The sequence below is a fragment of the Nicotiana tabacum genome, chromosome 22 (genome assembly GCF_000715075.1).
Source record: "Nicotiana tabacum cultivar K326 chromosome 22, ASM71507v2, whole genome shotgun sequence".
NCBI lineage: Eukaryota > Viridiplantae > Streptophyta > Magnoliopsida > Solanales > Solanaceae > Nicotiana > Nicotiana tabacum.
Window position 1 is genome coordinate 19,490,322 of NC_134101.1, and position 27,760 is coordinate 19,518,081.

Here is a 27,760-nt window from a genome sequence, read left to right on the forward strand (position 1 = left end):
AAGGGGCCGTTGATCCAGCAGTAACCTATAGAATAATGATATAATTTATTATATGAAATATATATTAGTAATGTACGTGTTAGCTAAAAAAAATTAAAATGTCTTACTATGGTATCAGCGGCCTCCTCAATATAATCATCCGTCTCAGGTCTGTCCGTGACGGGCGAGGAAGATGGCTTCAAAAAACAAATAGGCTTTAGATATTTATGACTAATCAATGATATAAACACAAATATAAATAATAGTAATACAAACTAACCAAATCCTGCGAAAGATCCTCAGCATCCCTCGATGATGAGGCATAACTCAGTCGGCGTCCACTATCTACATCTTGTAGCGGACGAACAACAACAACAGTCGATGCATCTGGAGGGTCAGGAAAATATGCATCCCAGTCATGTGAGGTAAAGGCCGTGCCCGCGAACAACAATGGAGCTGACGGGGTCACCTGCGAAGTCCCTGGAGTAAGCCCCAGGCTAAATGACGGGATATCACTAGGAGCTGATTGTGGCTCAGGGTGGTCACTCGTCCGATCAATTCCAACATCCTCAACAGGTGCCTTAACGCCCCCTTGATGGGGACCACCTCCTCCCCGACCCCCACGACTTCGTGGGACACCCCTGCCACATCGACCATGTTCAAGCTGCACTGCTGACCCACAATGGTACTGCTTTGGCGCCATATAATCAGCCTCGTGTCCTAAGCACTCATCATCCCGGGCTCGCTGCAATGTCCGGACAGCCAAATCTGTAACCTGCCGGCCATAGTCGTGCAAAACGGCCACTTCTTCGCCGGTATGCTGCTGCATCTGCAGTCCCAACTGGTGGAACAGATGTAGGTCAATAACCTACACAACATGTAAAATATTAATTGTGAAACGGTAATGTTAACATTATAAGTAAGTATACCAAATAACATACCAGCGCCTCATGCTTCCCGGCGTATGGAACGAACCGACTGCCAGCTCGATGAATGGAATTCCCGATGAAAAGTCGGGTAATGCTGCGGTACCAGCCCATATACGCATGCTCATCATCTATAAGATTGGGTGGAGGGGGTGGCGGAATCAGGTCACGCCGCTGGTCCCAAGTCTCGATCTGCAACTCTAGACATGCCTCATATGCCTGGTCAACCCTCGAATGAGCATCCCGCTGGTAATGTGTCATAAGCCAAGCGGGCAGTGGAGGTACAAGCTGCGGTCGACCAAATTGGCGAAGGACTCGCTCGGTGGAATGATGCTCGACAATATCGAGGCACATCAACGGGATGGAAGAGCTCCAGATAAGTCGCCTGGTCGAGCAATAATCGGGCAAACTAGCTATTAGCTCGTCGCTATATGGCCTCCAAATGAACTATTACGTAAAAACAGGATCCGTGAGTATACGCAACAATATAAATCCAGGCCAAGTAAACTTAAGTATAGAATTACCTGTGCGTCCTCCAGTAAATCCAACAAATCCCTGCAATAGGGGAGATTATGTCGAGCCTCGTACTCGCGTCCGTATCACCGCCTATCATCTGACCTCCTAGCCAAAGGGATAAACGGTGGAGGTGGTGCATCCTGAGCTATGGGTGGTAGAGGTGGCTGAAACTGCATGAACCGCTCCCATGCCCAAATCTAATATACAATTTGGACGTAAAATTTAAGGTATATTTTTATGATGTATGTTATAATGATGAGAGTAAAATTTGAACCGCTCCCGGTGAGCCGCTGCAACGTCTCCAGGTACTGATCTCTCGTATAATCTCTCATGGCATGCGGCAAAGCAACAAGAAGTCCATCAACCGGCAGCCCATACAGAACCTCCACGTCCTGCAGCGTGATAGTGGACTCGCCAATGGGCAAATGGAATGTGTGCGTCTCTGGTCGCCACCGCTCTATCAAAGCCGTGATCAACGACCAATCCAACTGCAGCCGGCCGATCTCAATGATCCTATAGAAACCTGTATCTTGCAGGCGTCAGACTATACTGGGATGGAGCTGGTAGGTCTTAAGAAAGTCCCACATATCGTCTACTCTCCTAGAAAGTAAAGTCTAGGCCAATAACTGCCCCTCCCATATGTAGGAAGACCTATGCTCGGCTTGTAGCAATAGTAGCTCTAGGGAGGCAGCCCTGGGATGCAAAGGTGGAACCTCCATAACGACTACTGTAAATTGAACATAATTAATTATATTATTTTTCTTTTCCATTGCTTAAATATATTGCAATACCTTGAATATTAAAATTTATTCGATTTTTTTACTATATTGTTAATTAGGTTGATACATTTTTAATATTATAATTTTATATTTTATATGTTATTTTAATATCTTAGTTTTATTATTTTATATGTTGGTTTTATTATTTTACATGTTTATTAGTTATTCACCTATTTTTTACTATACAAGATTTAATTATTAAATATTCATATTTTTGTTCCGAACACAATATTTGAGGCCCAGTAGCACCAATGTATCCTGAATTCTTATGTTCATGATGAGAATTTTTTTTCAATTTTTCACTCAATAGGTCTGTTATTTTATATGTTAGTTTATTATTGTATATGTTAGTTTTATTATTTTATATGTTTGTTTGTTTGTTACTGACTTATTTTTTTACTATACTAAAATTAAATAATTAATTTATATAACTATACAAGATTTAATTATTAAATATTCACATTTTGGTTCCGGACACAATATTTGAGGCCCAGTAGTACCAATGTATCCTGAATTCTTATGTTCTTATGTTTGTTGACTATAATTGGAGATAGTTTGTGTTTGAACTATAATCTTTTTGATGTATTTTTGGGAATAAGAGATACTTAAATGATTAATTTCTATAACTGCAAGGATACTACGCTAAAGGGCACTACATTTTACAACGCTAAAAGGTCACTACATTACAAATACGAGCACTACATTAGAACACAAGATACCACTACAGGGAACTAAAGTAACAATTTATCTAGTTTACTAGTCTTTTAGCAAATAAATAATCTAAATCGGATAAAAACAGCAAATCAATTTAATCACAAAACAATCACAAAAATATATACCACAGTAAAAAGTAACTAATTAACTTTTTTTAACAACTAATAACAATTTCTCTATTTTACGAATTTTTTTAGCACACCAAAATTATAGTCTGGATAAAAAATAACAAATTAGTTAAATCGCAAAATAATTACAAAATAACATAGAGCACATAAAAAACAACCAATATACATTTTTATACAAGTTTTAACAAAAACTAAGTCGGAATACCTCGATTTAAGGTTTTTAGAAAGTCGAAGATTTTGTGATATGGAGCCAAAACAAGCAACAATGTCCGAGATAACGCCTTAGCTAGCACGTGAGACCGAGAAACTTTACTTTTTGTGGGGCGAGTGGGCTCCACTTAGGTTTTTTAATTAAAAATGGAGGCGGGACCGCTGGATTAAAAATGGGGGGGGGGGGGGGGGTGATGATTCTGTTTTGGGGGAAGGAAGAAGAGAATCTATATTATATATATCGCATCTTTTGTTAAGACATTATAGCGTCTTTTTAAAAGACGCTATACTTAACTGGCCAAACGGCCGTTAAGGTATAGCGTCTTTTAAAAAGACGCTATATGTATTTTGGTCACTATGTATTTTTTTCCACATATTTTTGTTCTTCGGAAATTAGGTACAATTAAAGAAATAAACTAAAAAGTAGCTACAATTAAAATGCAATCCCTTATAAAGTAGATTTTGGTAGGTGGTATACAAATATCGTAATACTAGTTTCGTGGTTTCCGCATTGCGCATTTACCTCATATTTGTATTTATGCAAATAAACTTTTTAAAAACAACCTAAATAGCATATTTAGTAAATATGTTTGTATCATAAATAAAAATTAACCAAAAATTATAAGTTGTTGAAAATGATAAATATTAAACATATTTTGAGGTTTAGATCCATTATAGTGGTTCTTTCTCCGGTTTGTTTCACTACTTGCTTTATAATACAATTAACTATAGCTTGGGTTGGTATTTCAAAATTTTGCACATGTTGTTCTTTAGTTTGCACAAAAGCTAGAAAATATACTTATTGACTTTGAAAAATTCATTTAAAAGAAAATTCAAACCCATAATTGATACGATCCGAGATAAACAAATAACGAAATATAAAAATAACAATAATTAAAGTAAAACTAATGATAAATTTGATTAGGATAGTCAAAAATAGTCTGAATAATGAAGTATAGAAGAAAATCTAGAACACTAAGTGAACGTCTAAGGAAACAATCGAAAAACTATCTGTGTGATGACCTATAGGTCGTTTTGAGTACTAGACCTTATTTTCATATTCCAAAACCTCCATTAACTTCATTCAGTGATTCTTGTTTTGCGTGTATGGTCCGTGTCTTTTTTCTAAAAAATTTTACGTAAAAATTTGAAGAAAATGTGATTTTTGGCTTTAAAACAACTTGAGTTGACTACGATCAATATTTTGGATAAACGACCCTGAATCGGTATTTTGATGATTCCGGTAGGTTCGTATTGTGATTTTGTACTTGGGAATATGCCCGGAATTGAACTCGGATGTCCCTAGATTGATTTGACTTACTTTGCTAGAAGTTAGCAATTTCAATATTTGGAAACTTTCTAGGTTTAACCGTAGGTTGACTTTATGGTTATTGGGTTCAGATTGCGGTTTTGGTACTTGGTATAGGTCCGTTTTGTTATTTGAAACTTGTATGCAATATTTGATGCAATTCAGAGTTGGTTTGATCGGATTCAGACGCTTGGTTGTGAATTTAGAGGTTCTTGAGTTTTCTTTTGAATTTCATGTATTTTTATGTCCGATTCATGGTTCTAGATTTTATTGTGGTGTTGTGATCATGCGAGCGAGTTCGTATGATATTATTACACTTGTGTGCATATTTGGTTTAGAGTTTGAGGGGCTCGGGTGAGTTTCGGATAGGTTTCAGATCATTTTGAACTTGTAGAACAGTTGTTTCTAGTGTCTCGTGTATTGTGTTTCGCGATCACGATGCTTCTCTCGTGATTGCGAAGGGGAAAACTTGGGCTGGGGCAGGTTGTTTTTCGCGAACACGAGGAGCCGACCGCGAACGTAAAGCCAAGGGAGGCTTACCCTACGCGAATGCGACATGTATCTCGCGAACGCTATGCTTCTGTTCAGACTTTATTTGTAGTACTCTAGATGCTCATGTATTTATGACTCCAGATTTCTGGAGAGGGAAAGTCCGATTGCCTTTCCTAAACCTAAAAATTCATAGTCCGATTGCCTTTCTTAAACCTAAAAATTCATAGTCCGATTGCCTTTCCTTTGCTAGAATTAAACGATGAACCTCTAAATCATACGCTAAGAAATCCTCCTTTCAAGTCATTCACTGCCTCGACACATAAATAAGTACCCCACTATTACACCAACACTGTGCGATAACAACGCATACACATCATAGAAATCTGTGCATTGTCTCGAAACCATCGAAAATTACAGCTACAGAGCTGGAATGGAAGAATATCCTTCCACAAAAAGACGATAATAACTCGCTCTAGTGCGCAAGGAGAAACATCCTGCTCCACGTATGTAGTACCACTGAAACTCCTCGATGCCAATCGATACGAGCGCTCAACATCGTATAAGAATGAGTAGGAAGGAAATAAAGGCATAAGCCTCAAAGGAATCAAATCGCACGATGAGGAATTAAGAAGGGAAGTGCTCCTAACAGCCTTGTAGCCTCTCGAAGATAAGTACAGATGTCTTCGTACCGATCCGCAAGACTCTACTAGACTTGCTCATGACTCGTGAGACATAAGTGAATCTAATGCTCTGATACCAATCTGTCGCGATCCAAAATCCACTATAGGTCGTGATGGCGCCTAACGCTGCCGTCAGGCAAGCCAACTGTGATTTATCCATTTAATTACTCATTTTATTACTTTCGAGATCATAATCTCCATAACTTAGATATCATAAAATGGAATTTACAGGGGTAAAATGATACTAATTACGTGATCTACAATAACGAATAACTAGTAAAAACTCCCAAAACCCGGTGTCACAAGTGCATGAGCAATTTCTAAGTAGTACGATAATAATACAACGTCTGTCCTGAATGTACTAAAATAGAATAAAATAAATAGTACAATGGAGACTCAGTGGACAACGATATGTAGTCTGGAATGCAGCTCACATAAAGTCAACTCCACAGGTGCACCTACACGCCAAAGTGATCATCAAATGCACCTGTCAGATCCTGCACATTTAGTGTAGAAGTGCAATATGAATACGTAAATCAACACGTATCCAGTAAGTATCTAGCCTAACACGTAGAAGTAGTGATGAGGGTTCAACATCGACACATACTAAAGGTCCAATAAAGCAATAAAAAAATATAAACAGATATGTGGCACACGGAAATGATGGGGTAATTCTGTAAGTTACAAATCTTCTGATTCCTTCTTTCAAAGCATAAATTTTTAAATATTGTATACTACCTTAACGACTCGAAACATGCCAAGGGTCGATATCAAATAAATAAGGAATACCATATAAAATGTCGGGCATTAGTGGAAAGCTTAGCTCGTAAATATTCGGACTACTAGCGATATAACGCACGATTTTGCCGAGGTCGTTTGACCCGTTCCAAAATAATGTGTACACTTCTGAGGGTCGAGCGGCACGAGCCATAGATGCATCTATATATTGACGAGGCGTTCGACCCGCTCCACAATAAAAGGAAGAAAGTTACTGAATTACGAGACACATGCTTATATACAACACATGGGCATAAAAATGAACATAATCTTTACCATTTCTCAAATAACTCGCCCACAAATCAAAGTGTTAAGGCTTGGCATAGTGTACATATATTTATTTCTAAATCAACTTCAATTATAACTTCAATTAATTAAGCCAGTAGAATGAGTTAAAATAATTCAAATATTAAATGATATGGTCCTAAGTCTACCCGGACATAAATATGCTTTAGCTACGTACAGACTTTCATCACCTCGTGCGTATGTAGCACCCACAACTAGTTGCACATAACAATACATATTACCTATGGGTAGTTTTCCCCTCACAAGGTTAGACATGAGACTTACCTCGCTCCGAAATTCCATAACCGGCTCTGACGTCACTCTAACGCCTCAAACTGAAGCCCGTCGATCCAAAGCTATTCAAATAATGTGTAACCCAATCAAAATATATTCTAATACCCATAATTAAATCAATTTAAAAGAATTCCCAACTTATCTCGAAAAATCGATAAAACTGACCCTCGAGCCCACCTGTCCGGATTTTGAAATATTTTGAAGATAAACTTTACCCATAACACCAAATATACGATTTATTCCAAATTCCATGTCCCATTTCGTTGTCAAATTCCAAAAATACCAATTTCTAGGTTTTTCTCCAAAATTCCAAATTTCTACAAAATCTCATGTTTAAATCCACATATAGACCATGTATTTAACTTATAATAGGTGGAGATCACTTATCTTGTATTGCTTGATGAAAATCTCCCCTTGAAGCTCTCTAAAAATCACCCAAACCAAGAGAGAAATGAGTGAAATGGGCAGAAATCCTGATTTAAAACAATCTGCCCAGGCCCGTCCTTCTTCGCGATCGTGGAATGACCATCGCGATCGTGAAGGCCAAAATATCACAGACTCCAAATTAATTCTACATGTTTGCTACCCTAATGTTGAGTTCGCAATGCCTACTGCCCCTCGCCATTCGCGTTCGCGTACGAAGCGTCGTGTGCGCGAAGGCTAAACAGCTATAGGGCCCAGCTCCCGTTCCTTCTTCGCGTTCGCGTAGGCTGCTCCAGGTTCCTCTTTCGCGTTAGCGAACCCTGTATCGCGTTCGCAATAAACAAAAATCCAGCAGCCCAAAAATCCTTCTTCGTGAACATGTGAGACCCTTCGTGTTCGCGAAGAACAACACCAAACACCAACACCAGCACCAACAACTCTGCAAATTTGGTCCGAAACCACCCGGAACACACCCGAGGGCCTCGAGACTCCGTCCAATCACACCAACCAGTTCCAATACATAACACGAACCTGATCGAGGCCTCAAATCACATCAAACAACATCAAAACTACGATTCGACGACCGAAACCTTTCTTTAAACTTTCAAAATTCCAAATTTCGATAAACGCGTCCGAATCATATCAAAACATTCCGGAATGACGCCAAACTTTGCGTGTACGTCACAAATCACAATACAACCTTATTCCAAGGCTCGGAACCCTTATTCCACCTCAAACCAAACTTAATAAATTCTTAAAAATTCAAAATGCTAATTTTCTTTAATAAGCGCCAAAATGCTCCCGGGTGATCCAATACTCCTCCCCAACATACGGTCACATCTGAAATCATCATACGAACCTATTGGAACCTTCAAATCTCGATTCCGAGGTCGTTTACTAAAAAGTCAAACCTTAGTAAACTCTTCTAACTTAAAGCTTCCGAAACTATAATTTTCCTTCTGAATCAACTCTGAACTTCCCGAAATTCAATTCCGACCACACATATAAGTTATAATACCTGAAGTGAAGCTACTCAAGGCCTAAAACTGCTGAACGACGTGCTAGAGCTCAAAATGTCAGCCGGGTCGTTACATTCTCCCCCACTTAAACATACGTTCGTCCTCGAACGTGCTAAGGAACTGCTCCGGAGTTGTCCAAATTCACTTTTTAATGCCTCGTGCACCTACCCGTGCTGCCACAACCCAGTTGAGTATATTAGCTTGATCCAGATTGAAGATTTTCCGTTTTTATTTAGTCAATAAGCCTTAGAACAAAATTCCAACCTCCGAATTTCTCTACAATACCTGATTATAACATACGAACACCGTATCAACCACTACACACCGTACCGAAACATGATTCTATACCTTTGTTGAATTCACACCATGTACCACATAATCCACATGACCAGAATAACATCCTCTAACCACAATAACTGCAATTCTACGAATCTGATGCCCACAACACACCTCATGACGTATATAAGTCCTGTCCCAACTCTCGCAATACCGCCACGAGGAAAGAGATGCGTAGAAACTAATAACCACCTACCGAATCAATAAATCATGGAGTCTCTCCTCCTGATAAGGACCATTACCTCATTCTGAGCTGAATAACGATAATTGCTCTATAATATACCCTTCATAACTCCGATCGCACTGATCCTAGGTCCAATAACCTCGTCTCACACAGTATAAGCTGTTCAGGGGATAATCACTCTCAAACACTACCAAAATCTCATATAACACCAACAATACACCAACAAGCTACAAATTCGAATATAACTTATATGCAAGAACGAACTCTGACAAGGAATTACCCCGCCCGCATAACGAATAGAACGGCCGAACAAGTGCTATGAACCTACCTGAGGAATGAAAAACAAGGCACATAAAATAAGTCTAAGGAACTATGCTCAACGTCTCACTGTTGCGGCGTGCAACCTGATCCACTGTGACACTGTTGCGGCGTGCAACCCGATCCAACCATGACAATGATACGACATGCAACCCGATCCACACAATATACCTGAGGCGGTATGCCACCCGATCCAAACAATATACCCGTAACGGTGTGCCACCCGATCCGCACATAACAATCAAGAAGAAATCACACATCAAACCGAAATGCTTAAACTTACGAAACACCCGAATATCGACTAGAAGCATGCCGAGTGCAAAATACAATCCTAGGGGGACGAGTAGCGTCATACGCTACTAAACTCAAGCACAACTAAGGTGCGATATATGATCTGCATCTCGAGAGACATCCTGCTCACATAACACCACAGCTACGCGGGACCTCAACACATGTGCGAATAATCAAGCCGTCTCACAACCCACATGGCACAATAGAGTATTACATGAAATAGCTGATGGTGAAATTACCATCCAATGCCCAAAGACTCCTCCCTAAGACATGCTATGCTGAATAAACACCCCCGACCTGGTGTAGAGCACACATCTACATCTAGACCAATCAACGAACCTCAAGCCGATTCTGATCTTACCATACTGGGCTAATAACCTTTCAAAGATCCACAATGACATATTCAGGGCACATAAGAACAATCGTCTAATCCGGAACAAACTAACACGGTCCACAACCCAAGGAATAGAACGCATCTCAGGCATAAACTCTCGCATTTGCGATATTACCATAACCTCCATACTTAGTTTCAATCTTTAACAATCAAGTGACTAACATGTCACACTTATACAAATCTCCCCGTGGGGTACGCTCCGACGACCTTCTGCTCAAGTAGCATAGTTCGCACATAACCAGCAACCGTTCTAATTCTGTACAGCGAATCAAAAAAAATCCGCAAGTCAATACACAAAGCCTCTTCCACAGAACATCATTCTTAGGTGATGCTAAAGAAAGTGGCAGCATACCATTAACATCTGAATTCACCCCTGCTCATTCGAGCTTGTGACATTCTATCAACAGCGAACCGCAACCTTGACCTTGAAGGTCCTGTTCCCATGTCGTTCACTGCACCTATCATGCCGCTACGCGATAATACATGTATTCATCATAACCTTTGAACTATAAGTGAAATAAACACTTCATTGGCTAGAAACCTTTCACTTAGATCATTTAAGAAGAACCAATGCAACACGCAACTAAATTTCCCAAACCGCGGAAAACACAAATCTCAAGCCGTGATCTAAATCACCACGAACCTTCCGGAACCCGTTTACATAACAAAACCATTAGAATTAAATACCTCCCAAATCAATCAAGTTATGGTGGTTGTCAAGCCCACACGTATAACCACAAATCACATGTATAACTTCACGTTGAAGGAACTGATCATTGCCATAATCATGCTGATTCAACCATTACTAACCGACCCAGCTTCTTAAAATTTATTCCCGACTTGCCTTAGAAATAATAATAGCTCCATTCGAAAACATAACGAACCAACTCCATACTCGTCCAGAGTGACCCGTATCACGAGACCACATCGTCTCATTACTCATGAATTATCTCATATTCTCCTTACGCGCACAATAGAATCTTCAACTGGTACACCCCTTCTACAGGACCTTCCGCAAATCCGAAGCTATTTCTTCCTTTCCTCCAATGATAACATAGAACATTCACAGTCCTTAGACACTGCACTTAAATTCTTAAACCCCATTAGGACCATTGTTGTGAGTCACCCACTCTGACTTGGTACTGAATATAAGCCAAACTCTAGTGCACTTCTAGCACGTGAACAACCAATCAAAGAAGCACCCGACTGAATTCTTTTCCTTGTACATTACACCCACAAGAAGCATAAACTCCGAGTCTTCCCGAAACCTGAACATGAATCGATAAGGCCAAATATAGCACACATTCCTCAAATCCTTTGCTCGAATTACCACAGATATTTTCTTTCCTTAGTCAAAATAACCAACCAATACACTGATAATCAAAATCCATACAAGCAGACAACCACGTGATCCAATTGTAGACGGTGGGGCTCCCTAACTTAGCTTGAAGCTACAATTACATAACCCTGGAACCCTACCAAGATTCCTCCTCCCCGATTACCATGATCCTGCACTGTTACCCCACCAAATTCTCAAAACCTTATGTTAAACCTTTCATAAAACATCTCGAATTATCATCCACAATTGCCTATTTGACCTCCCGGTGGATAGTAAGCAGAACTCCTCGTAGAAACTTCCTCAAAATCATACAACCGAAATCCTATCCACAGGAGATAGCCCACCTACGGAATTCCATACCGACACTTCCCCTTGACCATGCACTAGGTACAACTACCATGAAATCAATAAAACAATTATGGGCCTATGCCCGTCCACCAGCTGCACATGTCTGTTCATTCCCCATTGACATTAACTAAAAGTGCAACAATACACCCTGAACTCGAAGTCATGTTGCATCCAGAATGATAATTAAGTCTTCACGCCCCTCTACATTTCAAGAAAACTCCTCTTCACCATATTCCATCTCCCTTGGTACAGTAGCCACTATCCCAAATAAAATCCGCAGACCAAATCACTTTCAATCATGATTCCCCAAATCACCCAAAACTTTATCAAGGCATGTGACTATCCTACCATATAATTCATATGCTACTCTGTCGCTCCCACTTCGGTTAAACCACTTTCTTTAGGTAACTGCTCGACCACTACTTTTCATACTTGACCTGCTAGTAATTCAACCACCGCGAGACGCCTCCCACCATATCCTTCCTCATCCTTCGCTATCCAAATGCTGCCTCAAATCAAAATCTATTTCTGTAGCACCTGAACTAATAAATTGCTACCAACTCTAAATCTCCTAGAAGATCATCTTTCTCAAGCCATCAATATTAGAGACACTGATTCGATCCTGAAACTGATACACACAGCTATCTTTGACAACCGCTTCTCACGCACCGTTTCACCGCACCCTGCCCCGTAGGCAAATCAAAGAAGACCATAACACTAGTGAAACTTAATACATTTAAACAGGAACAACGACACCACATCACAGATGAAAATTCCACCACGCTCGAAAATACCAAGCCCTGTTACTCCATCAACCTAAACCCGGACATTCATAGTCCTATTGCCTTTCCATTGCTGGAATTAAACGCTGAACCTCTAAATCATGAATTGAGAAATACTCATTTCAAGTCATTCACTGTCTCGACACATAAACAAGCATCCCACCATTACACCAACATCGTGCAATAATAAAACATATACATCATAGCAAAATATGCACTATATCAAAACCATTGGAAATTACAGCTACTGAGCTGGAATGACAGAACATCCTTCCGCAATAATACGATAATAAATCACTCGAGTGCGCAGGGAGAAACATCCTTCTCCACATTTGTAGTACCACTGAAACTCCTCGATGCCCAATCGACTCGAGCGCTCAACATTGTATAAGAATGAGTAGGAAGGAAATAAAGGCATAAGCCTCAAAGGAATCAAACCGCACGATGAGGAATCAAGAAAGAAAGTGCTCCTAACAACCCTCTAGCCTCTCGAAGATAAGTACAGACGTCTCCGTACCGATCCGAAAGAATCTACTAGACCTTCTTATGACTCGTGAGACCTAAGTGAACCTAATGCTCTGATACCAAGCTGTCACGACCCAAAACCCACTACAGGTCATGATGGCACCTAACGTCGCCGTCAAGCAAGCCAAGTGTGATTTATCCATTTAATTAGTCATTTTATTACTTTAGAGATATAATCTCCATTACTTAAATAGCATAAAAATAGAATTTACAGGGGTAAAATGATAATAATTATGTGATCTACAATAACGAACAACTAGTAGAAATCCCCAAAACTCGGTGTCATAAGTGCATAAGTAATTTTTAAGGAGTACGATAAATACAACGTCTGTCCCGAATGTAATAAGGCAGAATAAAATAAATAGTACAGTGGACACTCGGTAGACTATGATACGTAGCCTGGAATGTAGCTCACATAAAGTCACCTCCACAGGTGTACCTACGTGCCAAAGTGATCATCAAATGCACCTATCAGATCCTACACATTTAGTGCAGAAGTGCAGCATGAGTATGTAAATCAACGCGTACCTAGTAAGTATCTTGCCTAACCCCCGAGAAGTAGTGATGAGGGGTCGACATCGACTCTTACTAAAGGTCCAATAAAGCAATAAATTAAAACATAAACAGATATGAGGCATACGGAAATAATGGGGTAATTCTGTAAGTTTCAAATTTTCCAACCCTTCTTTCAAAGCATAAATTTCTAAATATTGTATTCTACCTTAACGGCTCAGAACATGCCAAGGGTCGATATCAAATAAATAAGGAATACCATACAAAATGCCGGGCATCAGTGGAAAGAATAGCTCCTAAATATTCAGACTACTAGCGATATAACGCACGATTCTGTCGAGGTCGTTCGGCCCGATCCAGAATAATGTGTACACTTCCGAGGGTCGAGCGGCACGAACCATAGATGCATCTATATACTTTCGAGATGTTTTGTTCGCTCCACAAGAAAAGGAAGGAAGTTAAAGAATTATGAGACACGTGTTTATATACAGCACATGGGCATAAAATGCACATAATCTTTACCATTTCTCAAATAACTCGCCCACAACTCAAAATGTTAAGGCTTGGCCTAGTGTACATATATTTATTTCAAAATCAACTTTAATTATAATTTCAATAAATTAAGCCAGCAGAATAAGTTCAAATAATTCTAATATTACATGATAAGGTCCTAAGTCTACCCGGACAAAACATGCTTTAGCTACGTACGTACTCTCATCACCTCGTGCATACGTAGCACCCACAACTAGCTGCACATAGCAATACATATTACCTAGGAGTAGTTTCCCCCTCACAAGGTTTGACAGGAGACTTACCTCGCTCCGAAGTCCTATAACCGGCTCCAACGCCATTCTAACGCCTCAAACTGAAGCCCGTCGATCCAAATCTACTCACACAATGTTCAACCCAATCAAAATATATTCTTATACCTATAATTAAATCAATTTAAACAAATTTCCAACTCAGCTCGAAAAGTCGATAAAACCGACCCTCGGGCCCACGTGCCAGGATTTAGAAAATATTTGAAGATAAACTTTACCCATAATACCACGAACTCAAATATATAACTTATTCCAAATTTCATGTCCAATTTCGTGGTCAAATTCCAAAAATACCAATTTTTAGGTTTTTTTCTCCAAAGTCCTAAATTTCTACAAAATCTCATGTTTAAATCCACATATAAACCATATATTTAACTTGTAATAGGTGGGAATCAATTACCTTCTGTTGCTTGATGAAAATATCCCTTGAAGATCTCCAAAAATTGCCCAGACCAAGAGAGAAATGCATGAAATGGGCAAATATCCCGATTTAAAACAATCGGCCCAGGCCCGTCCTTCTTCGCGATCACGAAAAGACCATCGCGATCGTGAAGGCCAAAAAATCACAGCCTCTAAATTAACTCTACGCGTTCGCGACCTTAATGTCGCATTCGCGATTCCTACTCCCCCTCGCCCTTCGCGTTCGCATAGGAAGCGTCGCGTTTGCGAAGGCTAAATGGCACTAGGGCCCAGCACCCATTCCTTCCCCGCGTTCGCGATATTCCAGTCTCGTTCGCGTAGGCTGCTCCAGGTTCCCCTTCCACGTTCACGACCCCTGTGTCGCGTTCGCGATGAACAAAAATCCAGCAGCCCAGAACTTCTTCTTCGCGAATGCGTAAGACCCTTCGCGTTCGCGAAGAACAACACCAGACACCAGCACCAGGACCAGCAACTCAGCCAAATTTGGTACGAAACCACCCGGAAACACACCCGAAGCCCCCGGGACTCCGTCCAATCACACCAACCAGTCCCAATACATAACACGAACCTGATCGAGGCCTCAAATCATATCAAACAATATCAAAACTATGATTCGACGATCGAAACCTTTCTTTAAACTTCCGAACTTCGACGACCCGTCCGAATCATATCAAAACATTCTAGAATGATGCCAAACTTTGCGTGCAAGTCACAAATCATGATACGAACCTATTCCATGGCTCGGAATCCCAAACGGACATCGATAACACCAAAGTCCACCTCAAACCAAACTTAAGAAATTATTAAACCTTCAAAATGCGAACTTTCCATAATAAGCACTGAAATGCTCCCGGGTGATCCAATACTCGACCCTAATATACACTCAAGTCCGAAATCATCATGAGAACCTACTGGAACCTTCAAATTTTGATTCTGAGGTCGTTTACTCAAAAATCAAACCTTAGTCAACTCTTCCAACTTAAAGCTTCCGAAATTAGAATTTTCCTTTCGAATCAACTCTGAACTTCCCGAAATTCAATTACTACCACGCGTACAAGTCATAATACCTGAAGTAAAATTTAAGGCCTCAAATCGCTGAACGGCGTGCTAGAGCTCAAAATGATAGGTCGGATCGTTATAGCCTCTCCAGGTTCATCTTCTTTCTCTGTGTGTCTTCACATGCAAATGTGCGTAATAATACTTGGACAACACTGTAGATTGGACTAGCATAGTTTGTCACTGATGCTAATTAAGTTAATTAGTTTCAAAAGTTTGCTTAACTGATCTGATTGTGTCTCTTCTTCATCATCTTATTAACCGTTCTCTTCTTGTTCTCTCTTAATCATGCATTTATGATTACTTAGTTTTCAATTGTTCTTTTAATTAATCTGATTGAATGACAATGTGTTTTGGTTTGTTTGGTGCCGTACGTTATAGTACACATAGTGATACTATCAGAAGTGTATATTTATGAGTTGCGCGATATTTGTCTTCAGATGGTGCACTAACGTGGAAAAGCAAGTAAATTGCATAAATGAGTGTGTGCGAGAAAACCTCATGTTTCCTATCGTGAGTATTTTTGAATTATTTGCTTAATGATCATGTATTAGTTAACAGCTAATACCAAGCAGCCCAGAAGGGGAAAGTTTTGCTTTTTGTGAATGATTAAATGAGATGCCTTTTTAATTGAAGCAAGTGATTCCTACCGGATAAAGGAGAGGGAGAAAAATAATAGACCATCTATCCGTTGATTCATTAATTATGTGGTAATTAGTAAAATCTTCAAAAACTGGCCTTAAAACTTACATACTTTTTGTCATTTAAACTCCCTTTTATCAACAATTGATACTAGGTCTTCCTTTTCTTGCCCCCTTCTCTCATTATACTTTCTATACTTTCCAAGAGAAAAATATTCTGATATCTATATGTCTCCCTATTTTTGTGTTTATTGTAGGTGGAGTTCCTCCAATATATTCTGCATTATTATTCATGATTAGAAACTAAAAGAGTCATTAACACCATAACCAAAATATAATTTTCTGTTTTATTATTGGTCCTTCTACATATTTAATAAAACCTTGTCAGTTAGCTCATCAATGGAAAATTCTGAAGCTAGCACCACCTAGGAATTACCTCTCGTTTTGATGCAACTTTTAAGGGAGAATACTTTTCTCAGTCTAATTTGCTTCAAGATTTTACCAGTATCCCTACTATTGACGAAGCATGAACTTTGCATCTACCAGTGGTCCAAAATTTTATTTTCTCTAAATACCCAATATTTCATAGGTCCAAAATTCTTGGAACCAGTAAATATAGGAAAATATCCAAAAATAATGTGAAGTTGGATATAATAATGAACATATGGAGTTAAATATATGTTTATTGAAATTCCAATAAAAAGCCACATTCTACGAGGGATGATCAAGTGAAAAAAGATTTGAATTAATTTGGTTGGAAATGGAGTTAGAGTTCTTGTGTTACCCCTGTTGTTCCCATTGATAATGGAACCTATGTGGATCTGTAAGTTTGTATCGAATGCACGAGAAGGGGGGGATTGAGGGGTTAATTTGGGGGAAAGACAAAAAGGTCCCTATATTTAATGAGGTGACAAGAAATAGTAAGGATATTTTGGGTAAATTAAAAGTGTATACATTGCTAACCTACTACAACTATGTAGTATGTTAGCAAAATCCATATATATATATATATATATAACGACCCGGCTAGTCGTTCCAAGAGTGTAATGACCCGGCTAGTCGTTCCAAGAGTTATAGCCCTATTTTCTCATTTCTTCTTCTTTATGTGTTATTCAGCTGTGTTGAGTTGCATCGAGTTAGTAGGTTTGAGTCCGGAGTAGTTTTGGAGTGAAATGAACACTTAATCTCTTAGTTAGAAAGTTAAGTTAGAAAAGTTAACCGGATGTTGACCTATGTGTAAACGATCTCGGATTTGAATTCTGATGGTTTCGTTAGCTCCTTTAGGTGATTTTGGACTTAGGAGTGCGTCCGAAATGTGATTTAGAGGTCCGTGGTAGAATTAGGCTTGAATTGGCGAAATTAAAAATTTGGCGATTTCGGTCGGTAGTGAAAAATTTGATATCGGGGTCGGAATGGAATTCCGGAAGTTGGAGTAGGTTCGTAGTGTCATTTGTGATTTTGAGGTCATTCGGACGTGGTTTGGTTGGTTTCGGTACAAGTTGACGAATTTGGAAATTTAGAAGTTCTTAGGCTTGAATCCGAGGGTAATTTGATGATTTGGTGTTGTTTTGACTGATTCGAAGGTTTGACTAAGTTGGTATGTTGATATATGACTTGTTGATATTTTTAGTTGAGTTCCCGAGGGATTCGGGATGATTTCGGATAGGTATCGGGGAGTTTGGACGTTGGAAATGCAGCTGGAACTGCTGTTCTGGTGTGTCCGCACCTGCAGATTGGGAACCACAGGTGCGATGATCGCAGGTGCATGGGAGGCTCGCAGATGCAGAGATGGTCACATATGTAAAGAGTGGATCGCACCTGCGAGCTCGCAAGTTCGAGGAGGCTGCCGCAGATGCGAAGTCTGGTCGGTTAAGTGGAATGCGCAGGTGCGCACCTCTGTCCGCAGATGCGGAAGCGCAAGTGCGATGAAGGACTCACAGGTGCAAAAAACCTGGGCAGAAACCATAAATAGAACTCTTCGCGATTTTTGTTGCATTCTTCACTATTTCTATCCGGTTTGGAGCTTTTGGGAGAGATTTGAAGAGGGAATCATGGTGGTTTCGTTGAGGTAAGTTACTTGAGCCCTAATACTTGTATATATGGTGATTTTCCACTGTTTAATCATGGTAATTAGTGAAAATGAGGGGTTAGGGCTTGAAATTTTTGGGGAGTAATTTAAGGATTTGAAGGACCAAACAATATTGGATTTTGATGAAATTGGTATGGTTAGACTCGGGAGAGGACAAGGTATATTATTTTATCATTTTTGACTGATTTCAAGACGTGGGCCCGGGGCCGGGTTTGAGCCAATTTCGAGTTTTGGTCTAATTTGATAGTTTTTCTTGTGGAATTCATTCCATTAGCGTATATTGATGGTATTGTACTGATTGTGAATAGATTCAGAGCATTTGGAGACTAGGTCCAGAGACGAGGGCATCCCGGGGTAGGATTTTTACGCTGTAAAGGTAAGTAATAGTTTTAACTCTGGCTTTGAGGGTATAATCCCGGATAATTTGATATCGTGTGACTGTTTGGAGGTGATACTCACGCTAGGTGATGGGCGTGTGGGTGTATACCTCGAGGGATTGGGACTTGGTCCGTCCCCTGAGGCCTCATGGCCATCATCTGTGTTTACGTAGTTACTTGTTGTTGAACTTGTCTGCCTTCATGTTAGAGATCATGCTTAGGCTTTATTCATGCTCACATTATTTGTACTCAGTCATAGAAATTATTGTACATGTTTACCTCAGTCTCTATTATTTGCTAATATGCTATAATACTTGATGCGGGCTGTGTTCCCTTATTTGTTGATGATGGTGAGGCTAGTGAGGTACATGATTGAGTGAGGTCGAGGGCCTGGTTGTGAGGATATTAATACCATAACGCGTGCGTTGTCTGCGTAGCACGTGAGTTGACCGTGCGGGTCCAGGTATTCATACCATAGCGCGTGAGTCGTGCGGGTTCAGGTATTGATACCGTAGCGCTTGAGTTGTCCGCGTGGCACGTGAGTTGTCCGTGCTTAGCGCTTGGGCTTTGGGAGCCCCTACGGAGTCTGTACACACCCCCAGTGAGCGCAGAGTATTGAGTGTTTTGAGTATTGAGTGCTGAGTATGAGTGATGAGTGATGGAGTAACACTGCTCTGAAGTTGTGGTTATTTGTGTTGTTGCTGCATTTATCTGTTAAACTTCTTTGTGGCATTTACTGAGTTATGGAATTTACCTGTTTATTTCTGTTTATCTTTAAATTATGAAAAAAATAATTAATTGGACTGTTTTACTTAGCTCGTCACTATTGCTCAGTTCCTTAGTTATTTCTGTTACTTGCTGAGGTGGTTGTACTCATGCTACACCCTGCACTTTATGTGCAGATTCAGGTGAGTTAGAGCGCGGCGATCGTTGAGTTCAGGTCGGCTATCTGTGGAGATTGTAAGGTAGCTGCTAGCGTCCGCAGGACATTGTTACTCCTTTTATCATTGCTTCTTTTGGATTGTATTGACAGTTAGAAAATTTTATTTCTTAGTTCATAGATTTAGACGCTCATGACTTAGTGACACCCCGATGTTTGGGGCTCGTTTTCGTATTTCAAAAATTATATTTAAAATTGATTTAGTTTATGAGAAATTTAGATGTTGAAATATTTTTTTTAATTCTTATAATCGATTTAGTAGTAATATTTTGGGAAATAGGCTTGCCTTGTAACACGATAGGTACCATCACGACCACTGTTAGATTTTGGGTCGTGACAAGTTAGTATCAGAGCCCTAGGTTACATAGGTCTCACGAGTCATGAGCGGGTTTCGTAGAGTCTTGCGGATCGGTACAGAGACGTCTGTACGTATCTTTGAGAGGCTGCATAACCTTTAGGAAAACTTCACATTCTTGAATTCTTATCGTGTGGTTTTGATTCAGCTTGAAGTGTAACTCTTTGAATTCCTTCCAAGCATTCGTATGCGCACATGGGCACTCAATATTAATTGTGCATCGGCGGCTTGTGATTCCCTGGATGAAGTGCGAGATGTGATTTCTGTGTGTTGATGTCGGGCCAGTCTGGAGGACATGAGGCCGGGTTTTGACTATAGCTTGAGCACTGAGGTGTTGATTGTGTGAGCGCGTGCTTGTGGTACTTTTGGGGATATTTAAGAGAGTATTCATCGGCTTAGGAGCCTTAGAGTGGTGTGGTTTTATGTTTGGGTCTCGTGTGGTGAGTCTGGGTTGAGGATTGTGGTGTTATGGCGGGGCAAAGTATCAATTTGAAGGTAATTCAGAAGGAACTCGGATAGATAGGACATCTTAGTAGTAGGTTGGATCGGCATGGCAATGAGTATGATTAGTTCTTTGGGTGTGTATAAGATAATGAGTTCTACAGGTGTTTTGTGGCAATGTCCTTGGGTTTTTGGTGGTCTGTGTAGCTTGGTTGAGTTAGAAGGATTCAATCCTGACGGATTGGTTTTGTGCCATTGGGGTTCGGTGAGAGTTCTTGATGGTTTTGAGAACAACTCTTGGCATGTTCGAGGACGAACGTTTGTTTAAGAGGGGGAGGATGTAACGATCCGACCAGTCGTTCCGAGAGTTATAGCCCCGTTTTCCCATTTCTGCTTCTTTATGTGTTGTTCAGCTGTGTTGAGTTGCATCGAGTTGGTAAGTTTGGGTCCGGAGTAGTTTTGGAGTGAAATGAACACTTAGTCTCTTAGTTAGAAAGTTAAGTTAGAAAAGTCAATCAGATGTTGACCTATGTGTAAACGATCTCGGATTTGAATTCTGATGGTTTTGTTAGCTCCGTTAGGTGATTTTGGAGTTAGGAGTGCGTCCGAAATGTAATTTGGAGGTCCGTGGTAGAATTAGGCTTGAATTGGCAAAATTAAAAATTTGGCGATTTCGGTCGGCAGTGAAAAATTTGATATCGGGGTCGGAATGGAATTCCGAAAGTTGGAGTAGGTTCGTAGTGTCATTTGTGATTTTGAGGTCATTCGGACGTGGTTTGGTTGGTTTCGGTACAGGTTGCCGAATTTGAAAATTTAGAAGTTCTTAGGCTTGAATCCGAGGGTAATTTGATGATTTGGTGTTGTTTTGACTGATTCGAAGGTTTGACTAAGTTGGTATGTTGATATATGACTTGTTGATATTTTTGGTTGAGGTCCGGAGAGGTTCGGGATGATTTCGGATAGGTATCGGGGGAGTTTGGACGTTGGAAATGCAGCTGGAGCTGCTGTTCTGGTGTGTCCGCACCTGCGGATTGGGAACTGCAGGTGCGGGGAACTGCAGGTGCGATGATCGCAGGTGCATGGGAGGCTCGCAGATGCGGAGATAGTCGCAGATGCGAAGAGTGGATCGCACCTGCGGGCTCGTAGGTGCGAGGAGGCTGCCGCAGGTGCGAAGTCTGGTCGGTTAAGTGGAATGCGCAGGTGCGTACCTGTGTCCGCAGATGCGAAAGTGCATGTGCGATGAAGGACTCACAGGTGCGAAAAACCTGGACAGAAACCATAAATAGAACCCTTCACGATTTTTGGTGCATTCTTCACCATTTCTATCCGGTTTTGGAGCTTTTGGGAGAGCTTTGAAGAGGGAATCAAGGGGTTTTCGTTGAGGTAAGTTACTTTAGCCCTAATACTTGTATATATGGTAATATTTCATTGTTTAATCATGGTAATTAGTGAAAATGAGCGGTTAGAGCTTGGAATTTTTGGGGAGTAATTTAAGGATTTGAGGACCAAACGATGTCGGATTTTGATGAAATTGGCATGGTTAGACTCTGGAGAGGACAAGGTTTATTATTCTCTCATTTTTGACTGATTTCGAGACGTGGGCCCGGAGGCCGGGTTTAAGCCAATTTCGGGTTTTGGTCTAATTTGATAGTTTTTCTTGTCGAATTTATTCCATTAGCGTATATTGATAGTATTGTACTGATTGTGAATAGATTCAGAGCATTTGGAGACCGGGTCCAGAGACGAGGGCATCCCGGGGTAGGATTTTTACGCTGTTAAGGTAAGTAACAGTTTTAACTCTAGCTTTGAGGTATAATCCCGGATAATTTGATATCGTGTGACTGTTTGGAGGTGATACCCACACTAGGTGACAGGCGTGTGGGTGTATACCTCGAAGGATTGAGACTTGGTCCGTCCCGTGAGGCCTCATGGCCATCATCTGTGTTTACGTAGTTACTTGTTGTTGAACTTGTCTGCCTTCATGTTAGAGATCATGCTTAGGCTTTATTCATGCTCACATTATTTGTACTCAGTCATAGAAATTATTGTACATGTTTACCTCAGTCTCTATTATTTGTTAATATGCTGTGATACTTGATGTGGGCTATGTTCCCTTATTTGTTGATGATGGTGAGGCTAGTGAGGTACATGATTGAGTGAGGTCGAGGGCCTGGTTGTGAGAATATTAATACCATAGTAGGTGAGTTGTCCGCGTAGCACGTGAATTGACCGTGCGGGTCCAAGTATTGGAACCATAGCGTGTGAGTTGTCCGTGTAGTACGTGAGTTGACCGTGCGGATCAAGGTATTGATATGATGGCATGTGAGTTGTCCGTGCTTAGCGCTTGGGCTTTGGGAGCCCCTCCGGAGTCTGTACACACCCCCAGTGAGCGCAGAGTGTTGAGTGTTTTGAGTATTGAGTGCTGAGTACGAGTGATGAGTGATGGAGTGACACTGCTCTGAGGTTGTGATTATTTGTGTTGTTGCTGCATTTATCTGTTAAACTTCTTTGTGGCATTTACTGAGTTATGGAATTTACCTGTTTATTTCTGTTTATCTTTAAATTATGAAAAAAATAAATAAATGGACTGTTTTACTTAGCTCGTCACTATTGCTCAGTTCCTTAGTTATTTCTGTTACTTGCTGAGGTGGTTGTACTCATGCTACACCCTGCACTTTATGTGCAGATTCAGGTGAGTTATAGCGCGGCGATCGTTGAATTCAGGTCGGCTATCTGTGGAGATTGTAAGGTACCTGCTAGCGTCCGCAGGACTTTGTTACTCCTTTTATCATTGCTTCTTTTGGATTGTATTGACAGTTAGAAAATTTTATTTCTTAGTTCATAGATTTAGACGCTCATGACTTAGTGACACCTCGATATTTGGGGCTCGTTTCCGTATTTCAAAAATTATATTTAAAATTGATTTAGTTTATGAGAAATTCAGATGTTGAAATATTTTATTAAATTCTTATAATCGATTTAGTAGTAATATTTTGGGAAATAAACTTGCCTTGTAACGCGACTTAGTGACACCTCGATATTTGGGGCTCGTTTCCGTATTTCAAAAATTATATTTAAAATTGATTTAGTTTACATATATATTTTAAAAGGTATAAATATTACTTTTTAGAATGTATTTGAGACATAAAAAATAAAAGTTAAAGACAAAAGTACAAGCAAAAAAAAATTAATGATTGCTGAATCTATTTAGTTAATTCAAAAACTCTGGTCCATGTCATTGTTCTAAAGAATCTTATTCCCTCCGGTCCAAAATAAGTAATTTTTTGGTTGTTTTCTCACATATTAAGAAATTCACCTTTTAACATTAATTAGTAATGAAATTGACCATATTAGCCTGTACTATCTATTCACATAAACACTCCTAACACATACTCCAACATTATTTATTACAAGGGCAATGTAGAAAAAAAATAAATAATTCATTCTTGAAATATGAAAAAATTATTTATTTTAGATCACAAAAAAGTCAAAAAAATCACTTGTCGTAGACCAGAGGGAGTAGAAGTCAACAAAAGAAATAACATAAGAGGAAAAAGAAAAAGGAAAAAAGTGTTAAAATCATATGTTAATACAATTTAGAAACATTGTGAAAGAAAAACTTTGCAAAGTCATAACAGAAGTCGTATGAGACAAAGATGAGAAAGTAAACAATAATTAAGGAAAGAAGAAAAGAAAAGTGAATGGACGTACTATGGAGAAACGAAAAGAAAAGGAGAGAAAGAAGAGAATGAATTGGTTGCTGCCTTATCTTCGAGCTTCATAAAAACTTTTTTGTCTTCAAGCTTTGTAAAAACCTCTTTACAATCTGGCAATGGAGCATTCTGTTAGGGCAATGGAGCATTCTGTTAGGGGACAAGTATCTTCAATGGAGCAATCTATTAGGAGACACGTATTCTGGAGAAGCTCCAACTATACCAGTAAGCAAATATTTGCAAACACTCCTACTTCTTTTCTTTTAGTTCCCAATTAACGATTTAATTCTCTGCTGCCATTTATCAAAATCAGTTAGTCTCGCTTTTATTCTTGTTTTTGTGGATTTTTTATCTCATTGTAAAAGATCAAATTTACCCTAGCACTTTTGAAGAGTTGTTTATATCTATCCTCCTTTTGATGATGAGTTGTGAAAAATTTCTCAAAGTGCACTTGGTGACCCGAATATTAGCAAACCCTTACCCCCAATTTCGGATCCTTCCGACCCGCTTAACCGTCTCCTTACTCGCAAGAGAGCAAAACTTTGGGAACTTTTCATAATTTCTATGAAATGACCCCGAGCGATGCGTGAATACTAGATGTTTTGTATACCGCGTTTTCCTTTTAATTCCTTGGAGGTGATTTTGGTATTTGTGGATATAACATTTGGTGATTTGGGATATCTTTTGGGGAAAAATCAGTTGGAGCAAGTCTGCCTTTTTGGTAGAATAATGGTGGTATAACTAGAAGTAGACTGTCTTTTGATATTATAGTTCGCTTACTAGGTGGGATAAAATAGTCCATGATCATAGTTAGCTTACCAAATGACCCCTAAAAGCTTAGTACTCCATTGTATTTAGTCCTCCAGCTTTTGGGCGTTTAAAATAAGTTAGACATAGAAAATAGTGTTAAATTACTACCTCTTTTTTGGTATTTTTTTGTAATCCATAATATTTGATTTTTCCAAGATATCAAGAAGCAATTAACTTTTTTTCCCCCAAAGTAGCCCTTGGAGTAAAGAGTCTATGAGTATTTGTTATATTTTCAATATATAAATTAAGGTTAATATGGTTAATTTTATTATTAATTAATGCTAAAAGATTAATTCATTAGTACGTGTGAAAATAGCCAAAAGAATAAATAAATTAATTAATTAATAGAATTCTTTTCTAATCTTTTTTTGTGAAAACAGATGACGAGGATCGAGCAAAAGCAACAATACTAGCACGGCTGTATCAAATGCTAGTTGGATTGTACGTTAATTAGACACCAAATTCTAGGAGTATAATATCAAAAGACAGTCTACTTCAGATATGGACACTCGAAAAAGAACACAAGACCTTTTGGGCCAAGGACTCTCCTTATGGAATTGCCTATGAAGATGGTTCTTCCCTGCTACCACTCTATAGGAAAGAGACGTGCCAGCTTGGAGTCCCATTAGATTACAAAATTAACCATTCACTAACTTCATATAACCACGTTTATATGCACATGAGGTTCTAGAAATCCAAAGGGAACTTCAGGTGATGTGTATTACTGTGCTACTTAATTACTAAATGGAGTACTAATTATGGTCACTATATATAAGTAAAAGGGTTGTCCGGTGCATAAGGCATCTCGGCAAGGTCCGAGAAAGGACCGCACCCTAAGGGGTGTAATGTAGCCAGTCTAATGGGGACCGAACCTAAAGGGTGTGATGCAACCACCCTAACAAGGACCGCATCCTAAGGGTGTGATATTGCATGCCTAACGGTCGCTATATATAAGTCTGAAGTATTTATTCGTCATAGGCTAGCTGATTAGAATCTTCTGCTGACGTTGATAGGATCACTTCTCTTTTTCAAATGCGAACCATAAAAACTTCATAACCATCCATTTTTTCTTTTATAAATCTTCATAACAAACCATTTTTTATTACTTACTACTTGTCATTTTTTTTCTTCTGGGGGACAGAAAGTTGGATTGGCAACTTCAATCAGCTTCAATGTACCAAGTTTCGTGGTGGTATGTATCTCCTTGCATTATACAGTACATGCAGCATTATAAACATTATTATCCCGTTCCTTCTTCAGTAGGATCATATATATAATGTATTCATCTGTTAGACAATTTCTAATACCGTTCAAATTTTAAATCAGGGAATTGGATGGTCATTGGCAGCACAAGATGATTTACATGAAGACCAATATTTGGCGGAGAGATCAAGAAAGAAAGGCAAACAAGTTGAAGTTTCTGGGGCCAGTAGTACTAAACTGTAATACAAATCTGCTTGCAAAGACTCCGACGATTGGTGCAAGGCTTCCTATAGGAGGAATTACGAGAAGTGGTCGCAATAATCAAGGGGTAAAGCTAGATATAATTGATGCAGATTCATTCAAATTGCTTGATGAGACTTTAGCCAGACTTATTCCAACAATGTGGTTTTATTGTCTCATGCAAAGCCATATGCATGCACTGATTGTCTTGATTAATTGTTCCTTAATAAATTCAACAGTTCCACCGTAGAAGACTCAACCAAGTAGTATAAGGAGAAAATGCATATTTCTCAAGAGAGTCCCTAAGTAATTATTATTTGAGTATTTTCCCTTTTAGCTAGTTTTCTCAAGGTTTATTAGATTATTTTCCTTCTTCCTAGCAAGTTTGGTTGTTGACATTCTTGTAAGGCCTTTTGGATTGCCGAACTTGTTTCTTAGATTTGAATATATCAGTTTGAATTATTATAACAATATAAGCTACAAGAATATGCATCTGGTGCACAAGAAGAGGACAAATTCAATCTAAGCTCTGACCCTTGTAATGAAGGGGGAAAAAACATAACTATAACTATACCATTTATAAGAGATCCTTACACCATTTACCCTAATTAATGAAATTATATAGAGTATCCATTAATTAATTACCGTGTATATCCGTTTTGGTTAAAACCCATTCAAAGACGAACGAAATTAGAGGGATTCCGTAAAAGCATCTTAAAATATATGGAAAGTATCTTCAAGCCTTTACAAGATTCTGGTTTTCTCCTAATAGGGTTTGTACCTCAATAAAAATAAACTGATATACATCATTTCCTTCATCATTCTAACATAATTTAATATTACATTACATTTTTATTTTATTTATAAATTTTGCAGCATCCTTTAATTGAAATATACAAAAATTATTTAATAGTTTATTCTAGAATATTCTTCTAGTAATTTTCTGGTGGTTAATGGGATACCATGCTACAATATTGGTATATTAACTCAAATGTATAATATTAATTCAAAAATATATTATTCAATACTTAACGTATTATTATAAATAAATAAACAAACTGTAATATTACAATGCAAAACTATATTATTCCAA

The 27,760-nt window shown here is 39.2% G+C and overlaps 1 protein-coding gene across 8 annotated transcripts in view; it reads left to right on the top strand.

Moving 5' to 3' along the window:
• The window catches only part of LOC142176582 (uncharacterized), a 29,099-nt gene extending 2,184 nt beyond the window's left edge, over positions 1-26,915 (top strand). For 4 of the 8 annotated variants that reach the window (XR_012705262.1, XM_075244575.1, XM_075244577.1 and 1 more), the window contains one exon: positions 26,551-26,915. Coding sequence is in view for 3 of the 8 variants with exons in the window: in XM_075244575.1 (XP_075100676.1) it covers positions 26,551-26,670 (120 nt within the window). In the remaining 5 variants the exon portion in view is untranslated. Of the gene's footprint in view, positions 1-24,295; positions 24,640-25,604; positions 25,936-26,365; positions 26,417-26,550 lie in introns of those variants that run through there. The other 4 variants (XR_012705259.1, XR_012705258.1, XR_012705260.1 and 1 more) reach the window with 4 other exon arrangements.
• Positions 26,916-27,760: the final 845 nt, after the last annotated feature.